Here is a 20,789-nt window from a genome sequence, read left to right on the forward strand (position 1 = left end):
GGGGACATGTGTGTGAGGCACCAGGTGACAAGAATGGGGCAAGGTCACTTGAAGTTATGGGGGTTGACAGGCCCTCCTGAGTCAGGAAACTCAGGTAGCAGGCTCTAAGCTGCCCATCAGAGACTTATGGAGCTGAGACCTCTTTGAGATGATGTAGCAGCCGCCCAAATGACCAGAAAACACTTTGGCTTTCATCCCTTTTCATCCATCTTCTATTCTAAAAATTCAGCTCTCTCTGGCTCTATTACTCTATCTGCATCTCAGCTGCATTCACTGGACACCTTCCCTCCGTTCAGATGTGCTTCCAAGAAGGTCCCTTCATCCAGCCCAACTCCACTGATTTTTTTTTTAAACAGAAATTAGAGCAGTGTTCAAGCATTCAGATTAAGTTACTTTCCAATCCTAGTTCTGCTTCTTTTGAAGAGGCAACTTAACTTCCGTGTGCATCAGTTTTCCCATATATAAAATGGTGTTGATATTAGTACTTAGATTAAAGCTTTTAGTGAAGTAATGGAAACCCAGCCTGCAGTTGGCTTCACACAGCAGTTGCTGTTGGTACAGGATGGGGCTTTCCAGAAAACGGAGGCAGTGCAAAGACCCACCCCACCTCAAACCTTGATTCTTGTGATCAAGTCATACAGATTTCAGATATGTCACTCAGAGTAATAGGCAATGAATGTATTAGAAGGGATGGAAAAGCATACAAGGCACACTTGAGGGAGAGAGTCCTCTTAGAGAGGAGAAGGACTGCATGCCTCTCCTGTATTCCAGTTATATTGGGAATTTCAGAGAATCTTCCAGAGAGTCCTATCCAGGGTGACATCATGAATTTTGATAGCAGGATGACATCACACTTTCAAGTCTCCACTGCCATGGCAACTCTAGGTCACTTTGGCCCATGCTGACTTGATCTAGTTGGATTCTTAACCATAATTCTTTCAGATTTGTGGTTAGAAGAAAGCATAGAATTCCCAGAATCAGACAAACTTGTACTCAAATTCCTGCTCTCTGATTGCTATCTGTGTGACCATGAATGCCCTGCTAATCTTTCTGACCCCTGTTTCCTCAAGTGCAATATACACTGACAATATCTACACTGTTGTGCTGCAGGTGAATTGCTTCTTAGAAAAGAAAGCATGTGGGGATCAGCACAGTGGGCCCATCTCATAGTCTGTCACCTGTCACTGGAATAATCTATTTTGACCAAGATCATAAGGTCACAGAACACAGGGTTGACCACAAAACCAAACTAGCAACTTATGAGGCAGAAACCACCTATGACAACTTTTCTCAGAAGGTTGCTATGTCATCTGGCTGCCCTTTGCTGAAGGAAATAGGCAGGTGGGTCAGTGAGGAAGACTGGTGTCATTTTCTCCTCATGACTGAAAGCATAGAATTCCCAGAGTCAGACAAACTTGTATTTAAATTCCTGGTCTCTGCTTGCCATCTGTGTGACCATGAACAACTTACTAATATTTCTGACCCCCATTTCCTCAAGTGCAATGTAGACTGACAATATCTATACTGTTGTGAGGATTCCATGAACATTGCACATAAAGCTCTTAGCAGGTGCCTGCACCCAGCAAGCACCCAACACATGATGAGGAGGAAGATGGAGAGGGTAATGGGAGGTTTTCTTGGTCTGGAGTTCTGTGGTGCTGCTCTTGTTATCTGAGGAGGTAGGAGGGAGGCAGGTTGAGACTTGCTACTACTGGTGAAGTAGATGCTTATCTGAGGGTCTCATTTTGAGCCTCTCTTCGACTTCCTGACCCCTAATGTCCTTCTGCTGGGGGGAATGCCTGAGTGTTGCCTAAAACCCTTTGTTCCTAACTCTGTAGGAATGGTTTGCCCTTCCCTTTCCCATGATGACTCCAAAGTCCTGTTATATTCTCATTTCAGTGTTTAGTTTTCTTTCCTTGATGTGTCCTTATCTGATTTTGGTGAGAATGTAATACTGATTTCATAGAATGAATTCCAAAGTGTTCCATCTCTTTTTATTTCATGGAATAATTTGAGGAATATTGGTATTATTTCTTCCTTAAAGGTATGATAGAATTCAGCTGAGAATCCATCTGGTTTTGAACTTTGATGGAAGGTATTTTATTACTGTTTCTACTTCATTCCTATTTATTGCTCATTTTAGGATTTCTGTTGTCCTCTTGATTCAATGTTGGTAGGTTGTATATTATCTAGAAATATATCATTAGAGATGTTTTTGCTCATTTTGGATGTTTTTATTTCTTCTTTAATCCTGAAGGATAGCTTTGCTGGATATAGCAATCTTGATTGATAGTTACTTTTTATTTTAGGATTTGGAACAATCATTCCAAGTCCTCCTGTCTTTTAGAGTGTATATTGAGAAATAAGAAGTAATTCTAATTGATTGCCTCGTATATGACCTGACATTTTCCTTTTGAGGTTCTTAATCCCACCCTTGTTCCGTATATTAGGTATTTTAATTATAATGTGTCTTACAGAGATTCTCTTTGACCTTATCTATTTGGGGTTCTGGATGCCTTCTGTATCTGGATGTTCATCTCATTCTTAAGGTTTGGAAAATTTCTTGTTATTATTTCCATGAAGAGATTATCCATTCCAACAGCATGCACCTCACACTCTTCTTCATTTGCAATGATTCATAATTGTGATCTCTTAATGTTGTCTCAGAGCTCTTGTTTATTCTAGTCATGATTACTTATTTTCTTTCAATACAATCTGAATGTTCAAGGCCGGTCACTTTGTCTTCCAGCTCTGAGATTCTGTATTTGGCATAGTCTACACTATTAGAGAGACTTTCAACTGAATCTTTTATTTGGTTTATTGTGTCTCTGATTTGTAAGATTTCTCTTTAATTCTTTTTCAATATCTCTATCTCCTTAGTGAGTTCTCATTCTTATCCTGTACCAAATTCCTTAATTTATTCAAGTGTTCTGTATTCTCTTGCAATTCATTGATCATTTTTAAAATCACTTTTGAGTACTTCATCTGATATTTCATCACCTTTAATATCTTTGGGGTCAGTTGATGGTGAATTGTGCTGGAGAAATGAAAGGTTCTCAAAGTGCTCTGTCTCACAGAAGAGACTGACACAGGTTAAAGGCTATTATAGCACTGTGGGAGGGGCACTCTGAGAGGAATACAAAGGAGGGGATTGAGACCATCATTAGAGAAGGGGTCAGAGCCTTCAGGAAGACTTCCTGGAAACAGTGACATACAATGTGATTATCTTGAGCTTCAATTTCTTCATTACATAGAGTTAGCTAAAGAAGAGAGATGAAAGAAGTATTTTAGGCAGAAGATAGAAGCAGGAACATTTTGCAAAGCTTAGGCTATGAAAAAAGAAGTACTGGTTTAGAAATTAACACAATAAATGCACCTGATTCTGGATTCTGTGACTGGCTAGCAGCGTGGCCTTAAAATTATTGTTAAAGAGTTTGACTTTGATTTTCAGGGGCATGAGCAGTACTGGAGAACTTCACAGTGGTAGGGCTACATGATGAGGTTTGTGTTTTGGGGATGATCACACTAGCTTCAGAGTGAGCATGGATTGAAGAAGGGCATAGAGGTGGCCTCTCACCTCTACAAAAGGCCCCCTAAAAAAGCTGTTGTATGAATTTAGGAAAGAAATAGAAGTGAATGGAGTTGAGAGATATTCAATGGTTAGAATAAAACAGAGTTTGGAGGGAATGAGGGAAACAGGGGGGTAGGAGATGGCCTTTACTGAACAGATGATACAGAAAGATTAGTGTGGGGGGGAGTTAAATTTTTAACATGGTAAGTTTAGCTATAGAATATCAAAGCAGATATGTCCTATAGGTGACTGGTACTATAAATCTGGAGCTCAAAAGAAAGAAATAACAGCTCAAGGGCTATAAATACAGATCAGGGAATCATGTCTATAATAATGAGGGGGTTAGCTAGACATGGTGGCACACATCTGTAATCCCCATGACCAAGGAGGCTGAGGCAGGAGGATTTCAAGTTCAAGGCTAACATTGGCAACTTAGTGAGACTCTCAGCAACTTAGTGAGACCCTGTCTCAAACAAAAACAAAAACCAAACAAACCAACAACCAAGGGCTAGGGCTATAGCTCAGTTGTAAAGAGACCCTGGGTTAAATTCCCAGTGCCCCTCACTAAAGAAAATAAAGATTAGGGAGGTGTAATGACACCTATAATAATAGCGTTTGGGAGTTATCCTCACAGAAAGTAGGGAGTTGTCACTGTTCAGTTGGGAGTATATATATATATATATATATATATATATATATATATATAGAGAGAGAGAGAGAGAGAGAGAGAGAGAGAGAGAGAATCAGATGAAGTAAGGTCCCAAGATGGAATGCTGTGGAACATCCATATTTAAAGGGTATGGAGCAAAAAAAAAATGAGTTAGCAAAGTAGGGATCAGATAATTAGGAGGATTGCTAAAAGAGCCTAGTGTCATGGGAACCCACATGGAGAGAGTTTAAGTAGTAGGAAATCCACAGGAAATGTAAATACTGAAATGTGTTCATTGGATTCAGCTCTAGGAGGTCACTGGTGATATTTGTGTGAGCAACTTTAGGGGAACAGTGTGGCAAAAGCCAGATGCAGTGTGTTGGAGATTGAGTGGGCTCCAGGGAGGTGGAGTTAGGAATGTACATAGTGTGAAGAGAAGCAAAAAAAAAATCATATTGGGGTATTCAAGTTATTAGAAGTGATATGGCAGCGATCAGCTCCCTGGGGATACCAGAGGAGAGGTGGTGGTGAGACAGGAGAGTAAACCAGTACCATATAAAGCTCTAAGAGGGTGTGGCCTTGCCCCACCCATCTTGGGAGAATAGATACAGTGTGGCTCCAGTACTGTTTTTGATAACCAAGTATTGTCCTTGCTAGCTGTCCCATCCCTAAGGAGGGTTCTACTGGCATCATTCCCAAAGATCAGTTTTTGTATAAAGAGTTTCCCAGAAGGTGGAGTAAAATTTTCCTCTCCAACTCATATGTCCCTCAGGGTCTTTGGGTTTTCAGGAATTTCCATAAAGAATTCCAACCATTTTGGCAGCCATTTCCTTGTACTGTAACATTTGCTTCCCTTCGTGTGGTATCTTGAACTTTTACTAAGGCAGAGACACTTTTCCCTGCCCTCAGAACATTATTGAATTCCAAAGGAAAGAAAGCATAAGGAATCATTCGGTGTTGGCCCTCCCCAAATTGGATTCCTTGTCTGGCTGCACCCTCTTGCCTCAGTAGGCCTGAGTAAATGGGTAAGCATAGAATTGGAAATGGGAGCCACAGGAACAGATTGTGATGTCCATGTCATTCCTGTGGTCTCCACATTGCCTCTACATTCTACAGGGAACCTATAACACCTCAGGGATAAAAAGTATGAGACTCCTGTGAAACCCAAAGTGTAAAAGCTGGCTATAGAAGGCATAATGCCTTTTTTATTAACAATACCAGCTCATTTTTACCTTATAGAAAAATTGACATGGCAAGACAGCTTGGAGAATATGTAACCAGTGAGTGAGGAGTTAATTTGACTTATTTAGAAGGGTGTTCTTCATTGCTTTGGAGAAAGAACTTTCAGGGAAATGACTCATTTACACCCATTGGCAGGGCACCTTCTCCTTCAGGTCTTGTTAGATGTACACTGAGACTGTTTTCACTGCCCTTGTATTCCATCATATGATCCCACCCCAACCATATTCCTATACTCTTTCTTCATTCAGGGTATAATGTTGAGAAGGACACTACTTTCTTAGTCATATCATGGATTTGATGATTTGAGTACTCTACCACAAGACTGAACAATTTTTTTTACTTTCTGTTTTTTTATTAATATATTATAATTGCATATAATATTTGGGATCATTTTAACATAATTATACAAGCATGAAATATAATTTGCTACAATTACCAGTACTTCTTTTTCCATCTTGCCTTCTGAGAATGAGCTTGGTCAAATGGCTTGGTTTTGTCAATGGGACGCAGATGGGATTGAGAAGGGGTATGTCCTGGTTGAAGCCATAAGAGACATCCTCTTTCCCTGTCACTCTCATGAGCCCCTACATTCATCATGGGAATGTGTTCCAAGAAGCCACTGGGCAGGGAAAATAAGAAATAAGGTAATGGGCCTGATCCAGACTCACCAGTGGGAGTAGAGGTTCTCAGCTGACTTGCAGACCTGCAAACATGAAAACTTTGAGGTTGCAATTAAAAACCAAACTAATATCAACTTATTGGAAGCTGTCTGTGAACTACGGACATTGTTTGACCCAATAAGGCAAGAAAGCTGCTATTCTGGGCACTCTTGGATGAAATTCCCTGGTTTGAGAAAGCCTAGATCATGCTGGCACCCTGACCTAGCTCACAGCTCCAAGTACAAACACTGCCCTCTGGAGATGGGCACAACCTGCCAAGCACCAAACAACCCATTTACCCCAACACCTATCCTGTTGTTCATGAAAAAGCTCCCTACTGATTCCCTCTGGTCTGTACTGCTATATATAAAGCAAGCACAGGCATTTTCTCTTTGTTAGAAATCAAACCCATCTGGTCTGCTCAACCTGTCATGCTCCTGCTTTTAAAATATTTCTGGCTTTCTGTGTTTATTTTGTAATTCTACTTTCATAGCTTTTATTTTGCAAGCAGCCCACACCTGTGACGGGTACTCTCTTTACCCACGAAGGATGCACACAGAACCAGCTGAAAGAATCATATGGTTAGTGAGTGCAGCTAATTATTAGCAACTATCATTCTCTAACCAGATAGTAAATACTGAAAGTTGAATTGGGACCAGACCAATTTGGGTGAAATTCAGTTTATCTTTCAAATTGAGAATGGGAATATATTTTGATAGTACTTTTACAATCATGTGGAAAACCATTATTTTGAGAATCCTTACAAGACTGATGTTTATTTTGATATTCATATTTGCATTTTGAGAAATGCAAACATAAAGAATTCTCTTGTATTATATTTGAATCCAGGTGAAATATTCCCCAGGGCTATCATCAGTCATGTTAGCCCATGTAACAGGCATCTCTGTGTTCACATGAAAGCAGCAAAACTTCAGGATTCAAGTAACATTCTCAGCTAGGATCTTAAAGGCTATTTTAATAATAATGTTAACCTACATATAATAAATATTATAACAAGAATATTACAGCATCTATAGCTGTGTAACACAACCCCCACAACACACACATGTAAGGGGAAAACAAAGGCTTATCACCTGCCTTTTTAATTTTGAATGTGTTTTTAGATGTGTATTACTCAAGTGGTAATCACTGGTCACACATAGCTAGTGTTAAGCACTTGAAATTTAAAGAGTCTTAATTAAGATGCCCTGTAAAATGCAATACACACATCAGATTATGAAAACTTAGTATTATATTAATAATTTTTTATTGATTACATGTTGAAATGAGAATATTGTGGGTTCAGCACTTTGTTAAACTCTCCTTGGTCACCCAGTTTGAAATATGCATCTTGTTTCTTACAGGAACCTTGACTAATGTAACAATAAAATGAAGTATAGTTTAAAAAAATTCTACTAATATCACATTTTACATTTATTTATAAGAATTGAATTAGTTGAAACCCTTCTCTCCCCCCACTCACATACAGCCTAATTGAATAACTTTATTCATTTATTATTTATTTATTATTTATTTTGTTGTTGTTGTAGATGGACATAATACCTTTATTTTTTATTTATTTTTATGTGGTGTGAGGATCAACCCAGTGCCTTCCTCATGCTAGGCAAGCACTTCACTACTAAACTACAAACCCAGCCCCAACTTCATTTATTTTGTCTACAAAAGAAACCACTTAGCTGATTTCTTTTCCCTGAGGATGTACAAAAAAAAAAAAAAATTCCCACTTTATAGGGAAATACGGTTATTAAGAACCAGGTTTTGAGTCCTGAGTGCAAATCTAGTGATAAATAGTAATCAGTTACAACCAGGGACCAATCCAATGTTAAAATTAGTTGATAAGGACCCATATTATATCGCCTACTCCACCCAGAATGGCCCAAAGCAAATCTTGGATCACTTCAAAACAAAAAAACCCTTCTTTTGAATGAAATTGAGATTAGATATTGTACACAATTTCACAATTTGACCTTTTAACAAATGGAGTTTGTCTCCCAAATACTTTGAAGGATTTTGTTTTTGTTTGTTTTTAGCAACAAGACAGAAATGAAATAAGATTTATGTTGCCTGAAGGAAATTAGTAAATTCTAATTCCAACTGCTGAGGATAAGTGTTCAGAAAAGGAAAAGCAATAGATTTGGGCAGAAGATGTGAGTTTGAGTTTCAGCTCTGCCATGGGCATTAGGAGGAGTAATACCTACCTTCTTGGGATCGCTGTGAGATTGGAATGAGAAAATAAAGATAATGCCTTTGAGCACAGAACCTGGTACAGCAGAAATTCCGTCAATATCAGCTGTAATAATAATAAGAAGACTTTTAACATGTTCCAGTTGGGTTCCTTATTCTTAATTAAGCTTCTAAGTTTGATTGTGAGTAACAGAAAAGAAAGGTTCCTTCCCACAGCTTTATTAAATTTATATTCACCTGTTGTAAAAATGGCTTGGTTATTCAACAGATTTAGGGACATTTGGCTTCTTGTTTCTGGGAGATCCTTCCTTCCCCCATCAGCTCAACAGTCAGTCCCCAGATCCAGACATGGACAGTGAGCCTGGTAGTAGTGAGAATAAGACATCACCACTCAGTCCCACTCAACAGGTAACTGTTGAATTCACAATTCTCCTGCCTCAGCCTTGCAGCAATCCTTAAAGGAAGGAAGCACAGGTTCTCTTCATGGCTCCATGATAAGGCCCATAGCTAGTTCTTTCACGAAATATTCCATGGACTAAGTAAAGGAAGCCCAAGTTTGGGTGACAGAAATGGTAACAGTACTTTCAGACTGGGTTCCTGGTCCATTTTGGTATGTAATTACTTTGATAGGGCAAAAGCATACCACTCCATTCTGATACCACCCTATCTCTAAATGATACCTCTGGACAATAAAATTTGGCCTTCCTTTAAAACTCCACTGGTCCTCTTTGAAGTGAAGTTGATTAGCACATACAGCTGTTAGCTGAGGAGTTTGTGGTTTTATTCTATTCAGGGATGGTCTTGTCTCTGCAACTTCTTGGTGATGAAATGTTAGTGAACTAATAGAGCTGATGTTTGCACAACATTGCAAATGTACTGATTGCCACTGAACTGCACTGAATTGAGTGTTCAGATGGTGAATTTTATGTTATATGTATTTTAATATAATGAGCTCAAAACTCCAAAGATGCATTGGAGGGTGCACTTTCCCAACCCTGACTTGTAACTGTATTTTTCTTCCCAGCATGTATACACCTATTTCATAGTTTGTCTTGAAATCTGAATGCCTATACATGTATCTGCTTTTTAAAAATCTCCTGTGTGAGCATTCCACTTGGTAGCATTGAACATCACCTAGGAATATGTGACAAATTCACACCCCTATGTCAAGAGGATTAAGAATTTTATTAACTGCATGAACACACAGATCCCTTTGCAAAACTCTTTGGCCTTAGCACACGTTTGCCTACTCTAGAAAATTCTCCTGCCCTAAGGGGCAAGGCTGAGAAGGACATAGGGTCTGCACTCCCCAAAGGCATTGTATGGCTTTCTTAATAAATGGGAAGCAGGGGGTAGAGAGGGATCCTCAAAGAGTAAGACTGAACCAGTTTCTGGGATTCTTCTTTTAGCCACTCCATTTCCCAGCATAGGACTCAGGACTCTCAGTTCTTCCAGACATGAGTCAATATTGTTCTTTTATAAAGCAAAAATCATGAAAAGTGGCAGGTCTCAAAGACCTTCACAAGCACACAATACAAAGGAGGACTAGGGTAGGTGGGAAAGACTCATAAAAGACAGCGTCTGTCAGGAAGTTCTTGAGGCAGAGGGTGGTGAATTATCTCCCAAGGAAATGCCTCAGCAGAAGCCAAGGAAGCTTTGTGCTAGTCAAGACACCCTGGCAGGCTCAGGAGGAGGCTGCTGGACACCACACACTGCTGGATGGAGGGAGGCGCTCCCTGGGCAGGTTTGTTCTGAGTCCAGGCAGAAGATTTCAGGTGCTCCTGCTATACCATTTCTCTCCGGAAATATGAAGATTTCTTACATATAAACAAGGTTGCAATGATCCCTGAGACTAATATCATGGAGAAGAGGACCATGAGGAACACATAAGTTGAGTGGTAGAGAGGTGCGGTGAATGGCTGCTCAGCTGGGATCATGTTGGTCAGGTTCAGCATGTAGCCCAATGTCCACCCGGCGCTGGATTTGTCAATCTGCAAGAGTGAGGAAAATGTGTTGTTTATGGTCCACGGAGATACTTTACAGGTTTCTTCCAACCTCACCCAGGACACTGCAGCTGACATGTTGACAGCACCCCATGCAATTTTCTAAATGGATTGATTTCATAGTCTATTGGGAATATGGTTGTGGGGAAAATACAAGCAAAGGATTAGAAGAGAGTTTGAAGCCTCACTGCCATAGTCCCAAAGTCAGAAAGGCCTTTGGTGAGTGACTGCCCACTGCACTTTTGGAACTCTTGGCATTCTTATTCTCCTGCTTATATGAATGTGTGGAGTGGGGAAGAGGGATGAGGGGAGGTGAGAGGAAGCAGGTAAAAGGGTGAAGGAATAATGAATGTCTCTGGCCTTTTACACCTTTGTCAAGCCAAGAAATATCTGTAAATAATCAGGCCTTCTACATGATTCACTTAGGGGAAAGCTGTGGAAAACAGTAAATCAACCTCACCAAGGTGGGCAGACTATGCACATGCATGGGAAGGTTTCTTATTAAATGATAAAACACGCAGTGATCCTCTTATAGGAATAATTTCCAGTCACCTCAGAACTTATTGGAATATAGGGAATCTTTGAATGCTAAATGTGGAAATGCTTTTATTACATGAGTTGTGCATGGCCACAGAAGAAGTATTAGGAGGTACAGATAGAAGGAAAGAAGAAAATTAAAAACCATCCACACGTCACCACTCAGAAATTGCTACACATTTTGTGGCATATCCTTCTAGTGCTCTCTGAGAACTTTTTAATTATAAAGAAGTGGAGTTAAATTGTGCACACAATAATTCATTTAACAATCCCTAGAGAACATCCTCCAGGTTTATTAAGGTAGTCCTACATTGTTTCCACTTCATTGTCCCTGGCATGAACTGCCTTATATAATCACTCTTACTCACCTTAGCCAGTCATTTCTAAATCCTAAAAATGGAGTAATTGGACACCACGATGTGCCCATTTTAAAGGCTCTTAGCACACATTGTCATAACAGTACATGTCCCTTCTCCCCCAAACCCTTACTAATATTGGGAATTAATAATTTGTAAAACATCCACTTCCCTGTGGGGAATGGAAACCTTATCTGACTGCATGTGTCAAGAAGGCTCCAGAGGTAAAGGAGTTATCATTCAGGCTTTAGAAATCAGGGCTGCTCTGTGTGTCAGTAAAAAATGTGAACTAGTTCCTTCAGAGAAACAAAATAGACTGTAATTGGATGGAAGAGAGTCTGAGATATTAAAATCAGGAAAACATATGAGTTTGAATTAGAAGGCCCATACTGAAAAGAATGGACTCATACTACTGTATTTGGAGCTGCTACAGCATCTGCATCAATGATTTATTTTGCTTGATATCACCAGATTTTAAATGGAGTTAAAATGTGTTTTCCCTTAGTGTATATGGTTTTAAAATTTCCAATAATGCGACTCTTTTTCTTTTTTTTTTTTTTACTCTTGGTATTTTTTGTCAAGCTGATGTCAAAGTTTCTATACTCATGATTACCTGCAGGTGGCGCTATGGCAAAACCAGCAGTGAGGTTGCACTATGGCTCCAGCTAAGCCTAGCTTCTAAGCATCAGCCCCATTCCCAGCCACTCAGTTCCTTTCCTGGCACAGGGCTCTCAGATTGGTCACTCTTGAAGCAACAACCAACAAGGCCTCCATTCCTTACAAGGAACCATGATCATCCTTTCTAAGTTTGTGCAAGGGGCTTTAGGAAGAGATATTATTTTGCAGTTACTCCATACAGTCATGGTCTCTAATAACTTTATTTTATTTTATATGTTAATTTTCATGTGGTGCTGAGGATCAAATCCAGTGCCTCAGATATGCTAGGCAAATGTTCTACCACTGAGCCAGAACCCTGGCCCCTGGGATGGATTTTGAAGTCAGCACAACACAATCACTGTGGCTACTGAAATGATTTATATTAACCTCTCATTTTTTGTTTTAGGAGAATTAGCCACTATTCTGTGGGCAGACAGGTATAACTGAGAATGGAGGTTGCACTCCTTGGAGAGATGCCCATAGGTGGTTCATATTCCCAGCAGGGCTTCACACAGTATGGCATCATGGGTTAGAGGTGAAATGGCAGAACAGAACATCAGGCCAAAACAAATCATGTCAACTCCTACCATTTTCAAGACCCAAGCTTCTTTAGTAGCTACCACCCAACTTCCCCAGTACCCAATACATTGCCAAATTACCTTGCCCATAAAACGAATGTTTTCCCAGGACTTGCTTGTGAAATGATAGCCATGCAGAAGGAGGGAGAGGATGTAGGTACCAGAAAAACAGTATTCACTGAGGTACTTCTCCTTTATTCCAGGAAAAGATGAACTCACCTAGAAATGAAGCAAAGTAAATATACTGTACAAAGGCACCTCTCCAAGTCTCTCTTCCTTATTACTAGACTTGATGAAGCAAGGAGAAAGGCTGAGCCCATGTGAGCCTGAGGCCAGGCTCTCCCAGTGGCTCTGGGATCGGTGCTGCTCTCCTTCAGTAGGTGGAAGAAAGTTTAGTTTGGGGTCTCCTAAGGAGGCTTTCTATTCCTCCATAGAGTTCTGTACAATATCAATAGATGCTCCAGGAAAAAAAGTAGTTCCTATACTCTAGGAGGTTCAGAACCAGTTAATTTAAGTATCTGGTTCTGTCCCCTAAAGTTGAAGTTTTGCAGTCACATTATCATATTAATATCTGTATAAAATATGGCATATAAGAAATCCATTATCCTTTGTTTAATCAGAGTGCCCTAAATGCTCTTGAGGAGAGACTTGGGCTTAGTACCTCTATAAGTATCTTAACAAAATAATGTACAGCTGGGTGCAATTGCCCATGACTCTAATCCTAGTGGCTTAGGAGGCTGAGGCAGGAGGATAGGGACTTCAAAGTCAGCCTCAGCAATTTAGGGAGGGCCTGAGTAACTCAGTGAGACCCTGTCTCTGAATAATACAAAATGTGGCTAAGGATGTTGCTCAGTGATTAAGTGCCCCTGAGTTCAATCCCCAGTACAAAAAAAAAAAAAAAAAGTCCTCACCACTCAGCTTAGACCCTGAGCTGACAGGGTCTAAGCTGGAACTACCAACTCAGAATCTGCATTTTAATACTATTCTCAGGTCATTTATATGCACAATAATGTTTGAGAAATGGAGCTCTGGAACACACTTTAAGAAGCATTTTGCTAAAGACTACTGAAAGTGCCAGCTTCTTACCTTCTGTATTCTCTCCTTACTTAACCTTTCTAAAAATATCTGATTCACATAAAGTCCTCATTCATCTTGTTAAGTCCTTGTTTGTTCATCCCATTTTCTACTGAAGATATTAAGAGCTGCCTGCCACTCCCTGCCCTTATCCGTCTAGCTGTTGTGATGATATAGCCTGCTCTGCTCCTCCTCCTGCCTTAATTAGAGGACAACAGGCTAGGACATCTCTTGGTCAGCCCAGAGTTCTGTTTGTAGCTCCATTTCTTGGCCCTTAAGTTGGGCATTCTCTCCTGAACACATGGGCAGAGAAAGAACTAACATTTTAGAGATATATCATGTACTCAAAACTATGCCAAATATTTTATATGTAGTATCTCCCTGCCCTGTCTTTCCAGTTTTTTATACTTCCTAAAAAACATGTCATCTGTAAATCTTATCTTCTGACTGGGGTCTCAAAAGAGCATTTTATAAAATTCAATACACTTCATGATAAAAATTCTCAACAAATTAAGTACAGAAGGAATTCCAAAACAATAAAGGTTATGTAAGAAAAGCCCATGGCCAATATCATACTGAATGGAAACGACTGAGAGCATTTCCTTCTAAGATATGAAGCAAGACAAGAATGTTGAATTGTAGCACTAATAGTTTAAGTAGTACTGGAAGTCTTAGCAAGAACAAGTAGGGAAGAGAGAAAAATAATTAGTACCCAAATTGTAAAGTAAGAAATCAAATTATCCCTGTTTACAGACTTGATTTAATGCATAGCAGAACTAAATTCTCCATTAAAAGTCTATCAGAACTGATAAATAAAGTTACAAAACAAATTTAATTAAATTAACAATGTTTCAGAACACAAAATCAACATATAAATAACAGTTACATTTTATATTCCAACAATTATTTTGGTGAAAAAGAAATAAAGCAAGAAATGTCATCCACAAGAGCTTTCAAAAATACATAGGAATAAATTTAACCAAGGAAGTTGGTCCAATGAAAGAAATTCAAAAAGAAAATCAGAAATGGAAAAGGTATTATTTGCATGGATGGGAAGAATTAATACCATTAAAATGATAATATTACATAAAGTAGTCTACAGATTCAATGCCATCCCCATCCCCAAACTAAGAGTCATCATTACAGAAATGTGAAAAAAACCCCTTACAGTTCATATAGAAATCCCCCCCCCCACTACACATACAGAATATCCAAAGCAATAACAAGAAAAACAAACTACCACTACTAACAACAACAAAAACAAAGTTTGATCTTTACAATACCTGACTTCAAAATAGACTATTCAAAGCTACAATAGCCCAAACTGCATGGTACTGGATATGCATAAGCAGAAGAATGAAACTAGGTTTCTAGCTCTCACCATATAGAAAAACTGTTTCAAAATGGGTCAAAGATCTAAGGTAAGACTTGAAACTATGAAATAACTAGCAAACAACATAGAGGATATCCTTCAAGACATTGGTGTAGGCAAAGATTTTTTTTATAAAACCAAAAAAACTTGGATGACAAAAGTAAAAATATACTAATAGGATTATCTCAAAGAAGCTTCTGCATAGCAAAGGAAGCAACCAGTATTAAAAAGGAAATAACAGAATGGTAGAAATTATTTACAAATTATTCATCTGACATGGGATTAATATCCAGATTATACAAGGAACTCAAACAGTCAACAATCCCAAATAATTAAGCTAAAAAATGAACAAATGTCTGAATCCTTAAAGGAAAATATACACAGGGCCAACATGTGTATGAAAAAATATGTTCAATTTTCTAATCAGGGAAATGCACATCAAAACCACACTGAAATATTATTTCACTCCAGTTTTAATGGCTATTATTAAAAAGACACAAAATAAATGCTAGTGAGGAGACAGATGAAGGGGAACTCTTATGTACAATCAGTGGGAATGTGAATTAGTACAGTCATTATGGAAAAAAGTATGGAGTGTGTTTAAAAAATTAAAAATCGAATTATTATATGATCTGGCAATATCACACCTGGGAAAATATCCACAGGAAATGAAATTGTTACATCCAAGAGATACCTGTAATACTCCTATTATGGTGTAGATATGAGGTGTCCCCCAAAAGTTCATGTAATGCAAGAAAGTTTAGATGTCAAATGATTGAGATATGAGAGTTTTAGCTTAATCAGTGCATTGGTCACTGATAGGAATTAACTGGGCGGTAACTGTAGGGAGGTGAAGAGCAGCTGGAGGAGGTGAGTCACTGGGCATGGCTTTGGAGTTTATATTCTGTTTGTGGTGAGTGGAGCTCTCTCTGCTCTTGGTGCCATGTCCTGACCTACTTTCCTCTCCCATGCCCTTCTGCCATGATGTCCTGCTTTGCTTTAGGTCAAACAATATTAAGTCAGATAACCCTGGACTGAACCTCTAAAACCATGAGCCCCCAAATAAAATTTTCCTCCTCTATGTTGTTCTTGTCAGGTCTTTGATTCAGGAGATTTGGGAACTCTTTGGAATTTGTGGCAGGAATTTTTAAAAGTTTAGAGGTACAAGTTGGAAAAGTTTTAGTTGCAAGTGGGCCTTGATGGATGATTCTGGTGGAGTTCAGAAGACCAAAATGCAAATGGACAGCAAATACTGAGCTCATGAGATTGCAGAGGAGAAGTAGAACTTTATTGGAAATTGGACTAGAGGTTATTCATGTTACATTGTGGCAAAGATGTTGTTTCCATTTTGCCCATGTGCTGAGACTTTCCTGAGATTGAATTTAAAGGTGAAGAACTAATGACTCTGGTAGAGGAAATCTCAAAGTAGTACAGCATTCAGGCAGTATGGCATGGATACTGCTAGAGGCTGTTAGCCAAGTTTACCATGATACTCAGGAGCAGAAAGCAGAGCAGGAAGATTTGAAAACTTGTAGTTTGGCAAGAAAAATGGGAATCAAACTCTGGCTAAGGAAGGTGTGGTTGTTAAAGAAATTAAAGCCACTAAAGAAATGGTGACAACAGAAATAGACAATAGAAACAGACAATAGAAAATATGGCTTCAGGGCACCTCAGAAAATGGCAAGACCACACCCATCTCAGGATCATGGATGTAAAATTTAAAATGCCTTTGAGAAGAGAGTATGAGGCACCTGGTTTGCACAGGGGCACCTAGGAAGATGTTTCACTATATTCAGCAATGCAGATACTCAGAGGTTGCTGCAGGAAGCTTGGCTACTGTTTAGATTGTGGCAGACCTGGGCATCCACCAAATGGTGCCAGTTCTGTAGGACTGAAGGATGCTGGAGTTAGAGGTCTTGGAGACTTTGAAAGGATAGCTTGGGAGCCTAGATAAGCATAGCAGAGTCGGATTCCCTATGGGCAGTCTCTGAAAGGGCAATGCCTGAAGATATGAGATGGAAGCCAAAGCTTCATTGCAGATCCCTAAGAATAAGAGATACCAGTAACCTGGGAAGTCTGCCAAGGAAAACTATAGGAATTGGGCAACTGCCAAGAGAAAGGCCTCTTGGACTTCAACCAGCAAGGCCAAAGGGCTAGAGGTACACAATCCCTTTGGAGAGAACATCATCATGCAATGCGCCTAATGGGGGTCATGGAGCTCAAAGGCCATGTTTGCCCAGCTGGATTTTGGTCTTGCTTTGGTCCCATTCCTTCATTCAATGTGCTGATTTCTCCCTGTGGAATGGAAATGTTTACTCTGCCTTTATATTTTGGATATATATAACTTGCTTTGAATTTTTTATAGGGAAGTATATCTAAGAGTTTGCCTTAGTCTCAGAGGAGCCCTTGGACATGGATTTTTGGACAATGCTGAAGCTATTAAGACAATGGAGACACTTGGAAATGAACTAAATGTATTTCACATTATAAGATGGCCATGAGCTTTTGGGGGTCAGGGGTAAAATGTTATGATTTAGATATGAGATGTCCCCTAAAGATCAAAGCTCATGTGTGAGCCAATGCAAGAAAGTTTAGAGTTAAAATGATTGGATCATGACAGCCTAAACCTAATCAGAGCCTTAATCCAGAATGAATTAATTTGGTGGTAACTATAGACAGAAAAGTGTGGCTAGAGGAGGTAGGTCACTGGGGTGTGCCCTTGGGGTATATATTTTTTCCTGTTGAGCAGAACTGGTATATATTTTTTCCTGGTGAGCAGTACTCACTCTTTCTGCTTCCTAGAGGCATGTCCTTAGTTGTTTTCCCCCAACAAACACTTCCACCATGATATTCTGTCTTATCTTAGGCCCAGAGCAATGGAGCCAGCTGTCTTTGGACTGTGACCTCTGAAACTGTGAGCTCCAATAAACTTTTTTAAAAAAAATTTTTATTGTTGGTTGTTCAAAACATTACATAGTTCTTGATATATCATATTTCACACTTTGATTCAAGTGGATTATGAACTCCCATTTTTACCCCATATACAGATTGCAGAATCACATCAGTTACACATCCATTGATTCACATATTGCCATACTAGTGTCTGTTGTATTCTGCTGCCTTTCCTATCCTCTACTATCCCCCCTCCCCTCCCCTCCCCTCCCCTCTTCTCTCTCTACCCCCTCTACTGTCATTCATTTCTCCCCCTTGTATTATTTTTCCTTTCCCCTCACTTCCTCTTGTATGTAATTTTGTATAACCCTGAGGGTCTCCTTCCATTTCCATGCAATTTCCCTTCTCTCTCCCTTTCCCTCCCACCTCTCATCCCTGTTTAATGTTAATCTTCTTCTCATGCTCTTCGTCCCTACTCTGTTCTTAGTTACTCTCCTTATATCAAAGAAGACATCTGGCATTTGTTTTTTAGGGATTGGCTAGCTTCACTTAGCATAATCTGCTCTAATGCCATCCATTTCCCTGCAAATTCTATGATTTTGTCATTTTTTAATGCAGAGTAATACTCCATTGTGTATAAATGCCACATTTTTTTTTATCCATTCGTCTATTGAAGGGCATCTAGGTTGGTTCCACAGTCTTGCTATTGTGAATTGTGATGCTATGAACATCGATGTAGCAGTGTCCCTGTAGCATGCTCTTTTTAGGTCTTTAGGGAATAGACCAAGAAGGGGAATAGCTGGGTCAAATGGTGGTTCCATTCCCAGCTTTCCAAGAAATCTCCATACTGCTTTCCAAATTGGCTGCACCAATTTGCAGTCCTACCAGCAATGTACAAGTGTACCCTTTTCCCCACATCCTCGCCAGCACTTGTTGTTGTTTGACTTCATAATGGCTGCCAATCTTACTGGAGTGAGATGGTATCTTAGGGTGGTTTTGATTTGCATTTCTCTGACTGCTAGAGATGGTGAGCATTTTTTCATGTACTTGTTGATTGACTGTATGTCCTCCTCTGAGAAGTGTCTGTTCAGGTCCTTGGCCCATTTGTTGATTGGGTTATTTGCTATCTTATTGTCTAATTTTTTGAGTTCTTTGTATACTTTGGATATTAGGGCTCTATCTGAAGTGTGAGGAGTAAAGATTTGTTCCCAGGGTGTAGGCTCCCTATTTACCTCTCTTATTGTTTCTTTTGCTGAGAAAAAAACTTTTTAGTTTGAGTAAGTCCCATTTGTTGATTCTAGTTATTAACTCTTGTGCTATGGGTGTCCTATTGAGGAATTTGGAGCCCGACCCCACAGTATGTAGATCGTAGCCAACTTTTTCTTCTATCAGACGCTGCGTCTCTGATTTGATATCAAGCTCCTTGATCCATTTTGAGTTAACTTTTGTGCATGGCGAGAGAAAGGGATTCAGTTTCATTTTGTTGCATATGGATTTCCAGTTTTCCCAGCACCATTTGTTGAAGATGCTATCCTTCCTCCATTGCATGCTTTTAGCCCCTTTTCCAATAAGCTTTTTATTCTCTACATTGTTCTTGTCAGGTCTTTTGATCACAGCAACAAAAACCCAACTAAAACAAATCCCATGTTTCTTGCAGGACTACTCATGATAGCCAGGATATGGAATCAACAAAGCATCTATCAACTGATGAATGGATAAAGAATATGTGATATATAAATGAATATACTCAGCTAAAAAAAAGAATGAAATCCTGTCACAGCAACATGGATGAAACTTGAAGACATTATGTAAAGAGAAATAAGTCTGGCAAAGAAAAATAAGTACCACACATGTTCTTTACTCTTTTGAGGAAATTAAAAAAAAACAACTATCACAACAAAGAAGAGAATGGAATAGTAATCACTGGAGACTGGAAATATAGGGGTAGGGTGGACAGAGAGAGCTTAGATTAGGGCCTTTAAAACAGGGGCAATTAGTTCTGTTATTCCATACTAGTAAGGTAATTAGTTTGTAATAATGTATGATCATTTCAAAATACCTAGAAAAAAAGATAAAGGTTTCTGACACATAGAAATGATTAATATTTGAGGAAATGGGGGCTGGGGCTCAGTGGTAGAGTGCTCGCCTAGCATGTGCAAGGAGCTGGTTCAATCCTCAGCACCACATAAAAATAAATAAAATAAAGGTATTGTGTCCAACTACAACTAAAAAATTTTTTTTTAAATTTGAGGAATTGGAATTTCTTGTTACCCTAATTTGATCATTACACATTATATATGTATTATATTATCATATTATATAGCACATGAAGTAGGTACTCTTATACCAGTTAAATAAGAATTTCTGGGAGTGGAACATGGCCTCAGTTAACAAAACAAAACAAACACAGTAAGATACCACCTCACTCCTCTTGGAATGAATATCATCAAAAAGCCAAAAGTGCACTGGGATGTAATTCAGAAATAGCGTGCTTGTCTGGCATACACAAGGCCTTGGGAGAGTCCCAGCACTGCCACAAAGGAAAAAAAAATAGACAAATGATAACTAATGTTGGCAAAGATGTAGAGAAAAATAACTCTTACATATTGTTGGGAATGTAACTTTGTCACAGCAATTATGAAAAAAAATATAGAGATTCCTAAAATTTTTTTTTCCTTGAAAAAGAAAATTTTTCTTTTTAAAATATTTTAATTGATTTTTAAAAAAATAAATGACAGGGGAATGCATTACAACTCTTATTACACATATACAGCACAAATTTTCATATCTCTGGTTGTATACAAAGTATGTTCACACAAATTCATGTCTTCATAGATGCACTTTGGATAATGATGTCCATCACATTCCACCATCATTTCTAACCCCTTGCCCCCTCCCTTCCCCTCCCACCCCTCTGCCCTATCTACAGTTCATCTATTCCTCCCATGCTATCCCTTCCTACCCGACTATGAAGCAGTCTCCTTATATCAGAGA

The 20,789-nt window shown here is 39.1% G+C and overlaps 1 protein-coding gene and 1 long non-coding RNA gene across 4 annotated transcripts in view; one reads left to right on the forward strand and one right to left on the reverse strand.

Annotated features, from left to right (window-relative positions):
- Window positions 1–9,492: 9,492 nt before the first annotated feature.
- LOC114083696 (ectonucleoside triphosphate diphosphohydrolase 1-like) overlaps window positions 9,493–20,789 on the reverse strand; it is a 97,285-nt gene continuing 85,988 nt past the window's right edge. For all 3 annotated transcript variants that reach the window (XM_071611051.1, XM_071611053.1, XM_071611052.1), the window contains 2 exons: window positions 12,539–12,676; window positions 9,493–10,317 (listed from right to left, as the gene is read on the reverse strand). In XM_071611051.1, coding sequence (XP_071467152.1) covers window positions 10,111–10,317; window positions 12,539–12,676 — 345 coding nt within the window. In that variant the 3' untranslated portion in view covers window positions 9,493–10,110. The remainder of the gene's footprint in view (window positions 10,318–12,538; window positions 12,677–20,789) is intronic.
- On the forward strand, window positions 10,450–20,043 carry LOC139705416 (uncharacterized). The gene is made up of 2 exons (XR_011707304.1): window positions 10,450–10,548; window positions 19,453–20,043. It is a non-coding gene; the product is annotated as an uncharacterized lncRNA (long non-coding RNA).

This window comes from Marmota flaviventris, chromosome 4 (assembly GCF_047511675.1).
Source record: "Marmota flaviventris isolate mMarFla1 chromosome 4, mMarFla1.hap1, whole genome shotgun sequence".
In the NCBI taxonomy this organism is placed as follows: domain Eukaryota; kingdom Metazoa; phylum Chordata; class Mammalia; order Rodentia; family Sciuridae; genus Marmota; species Marmota flaviventris.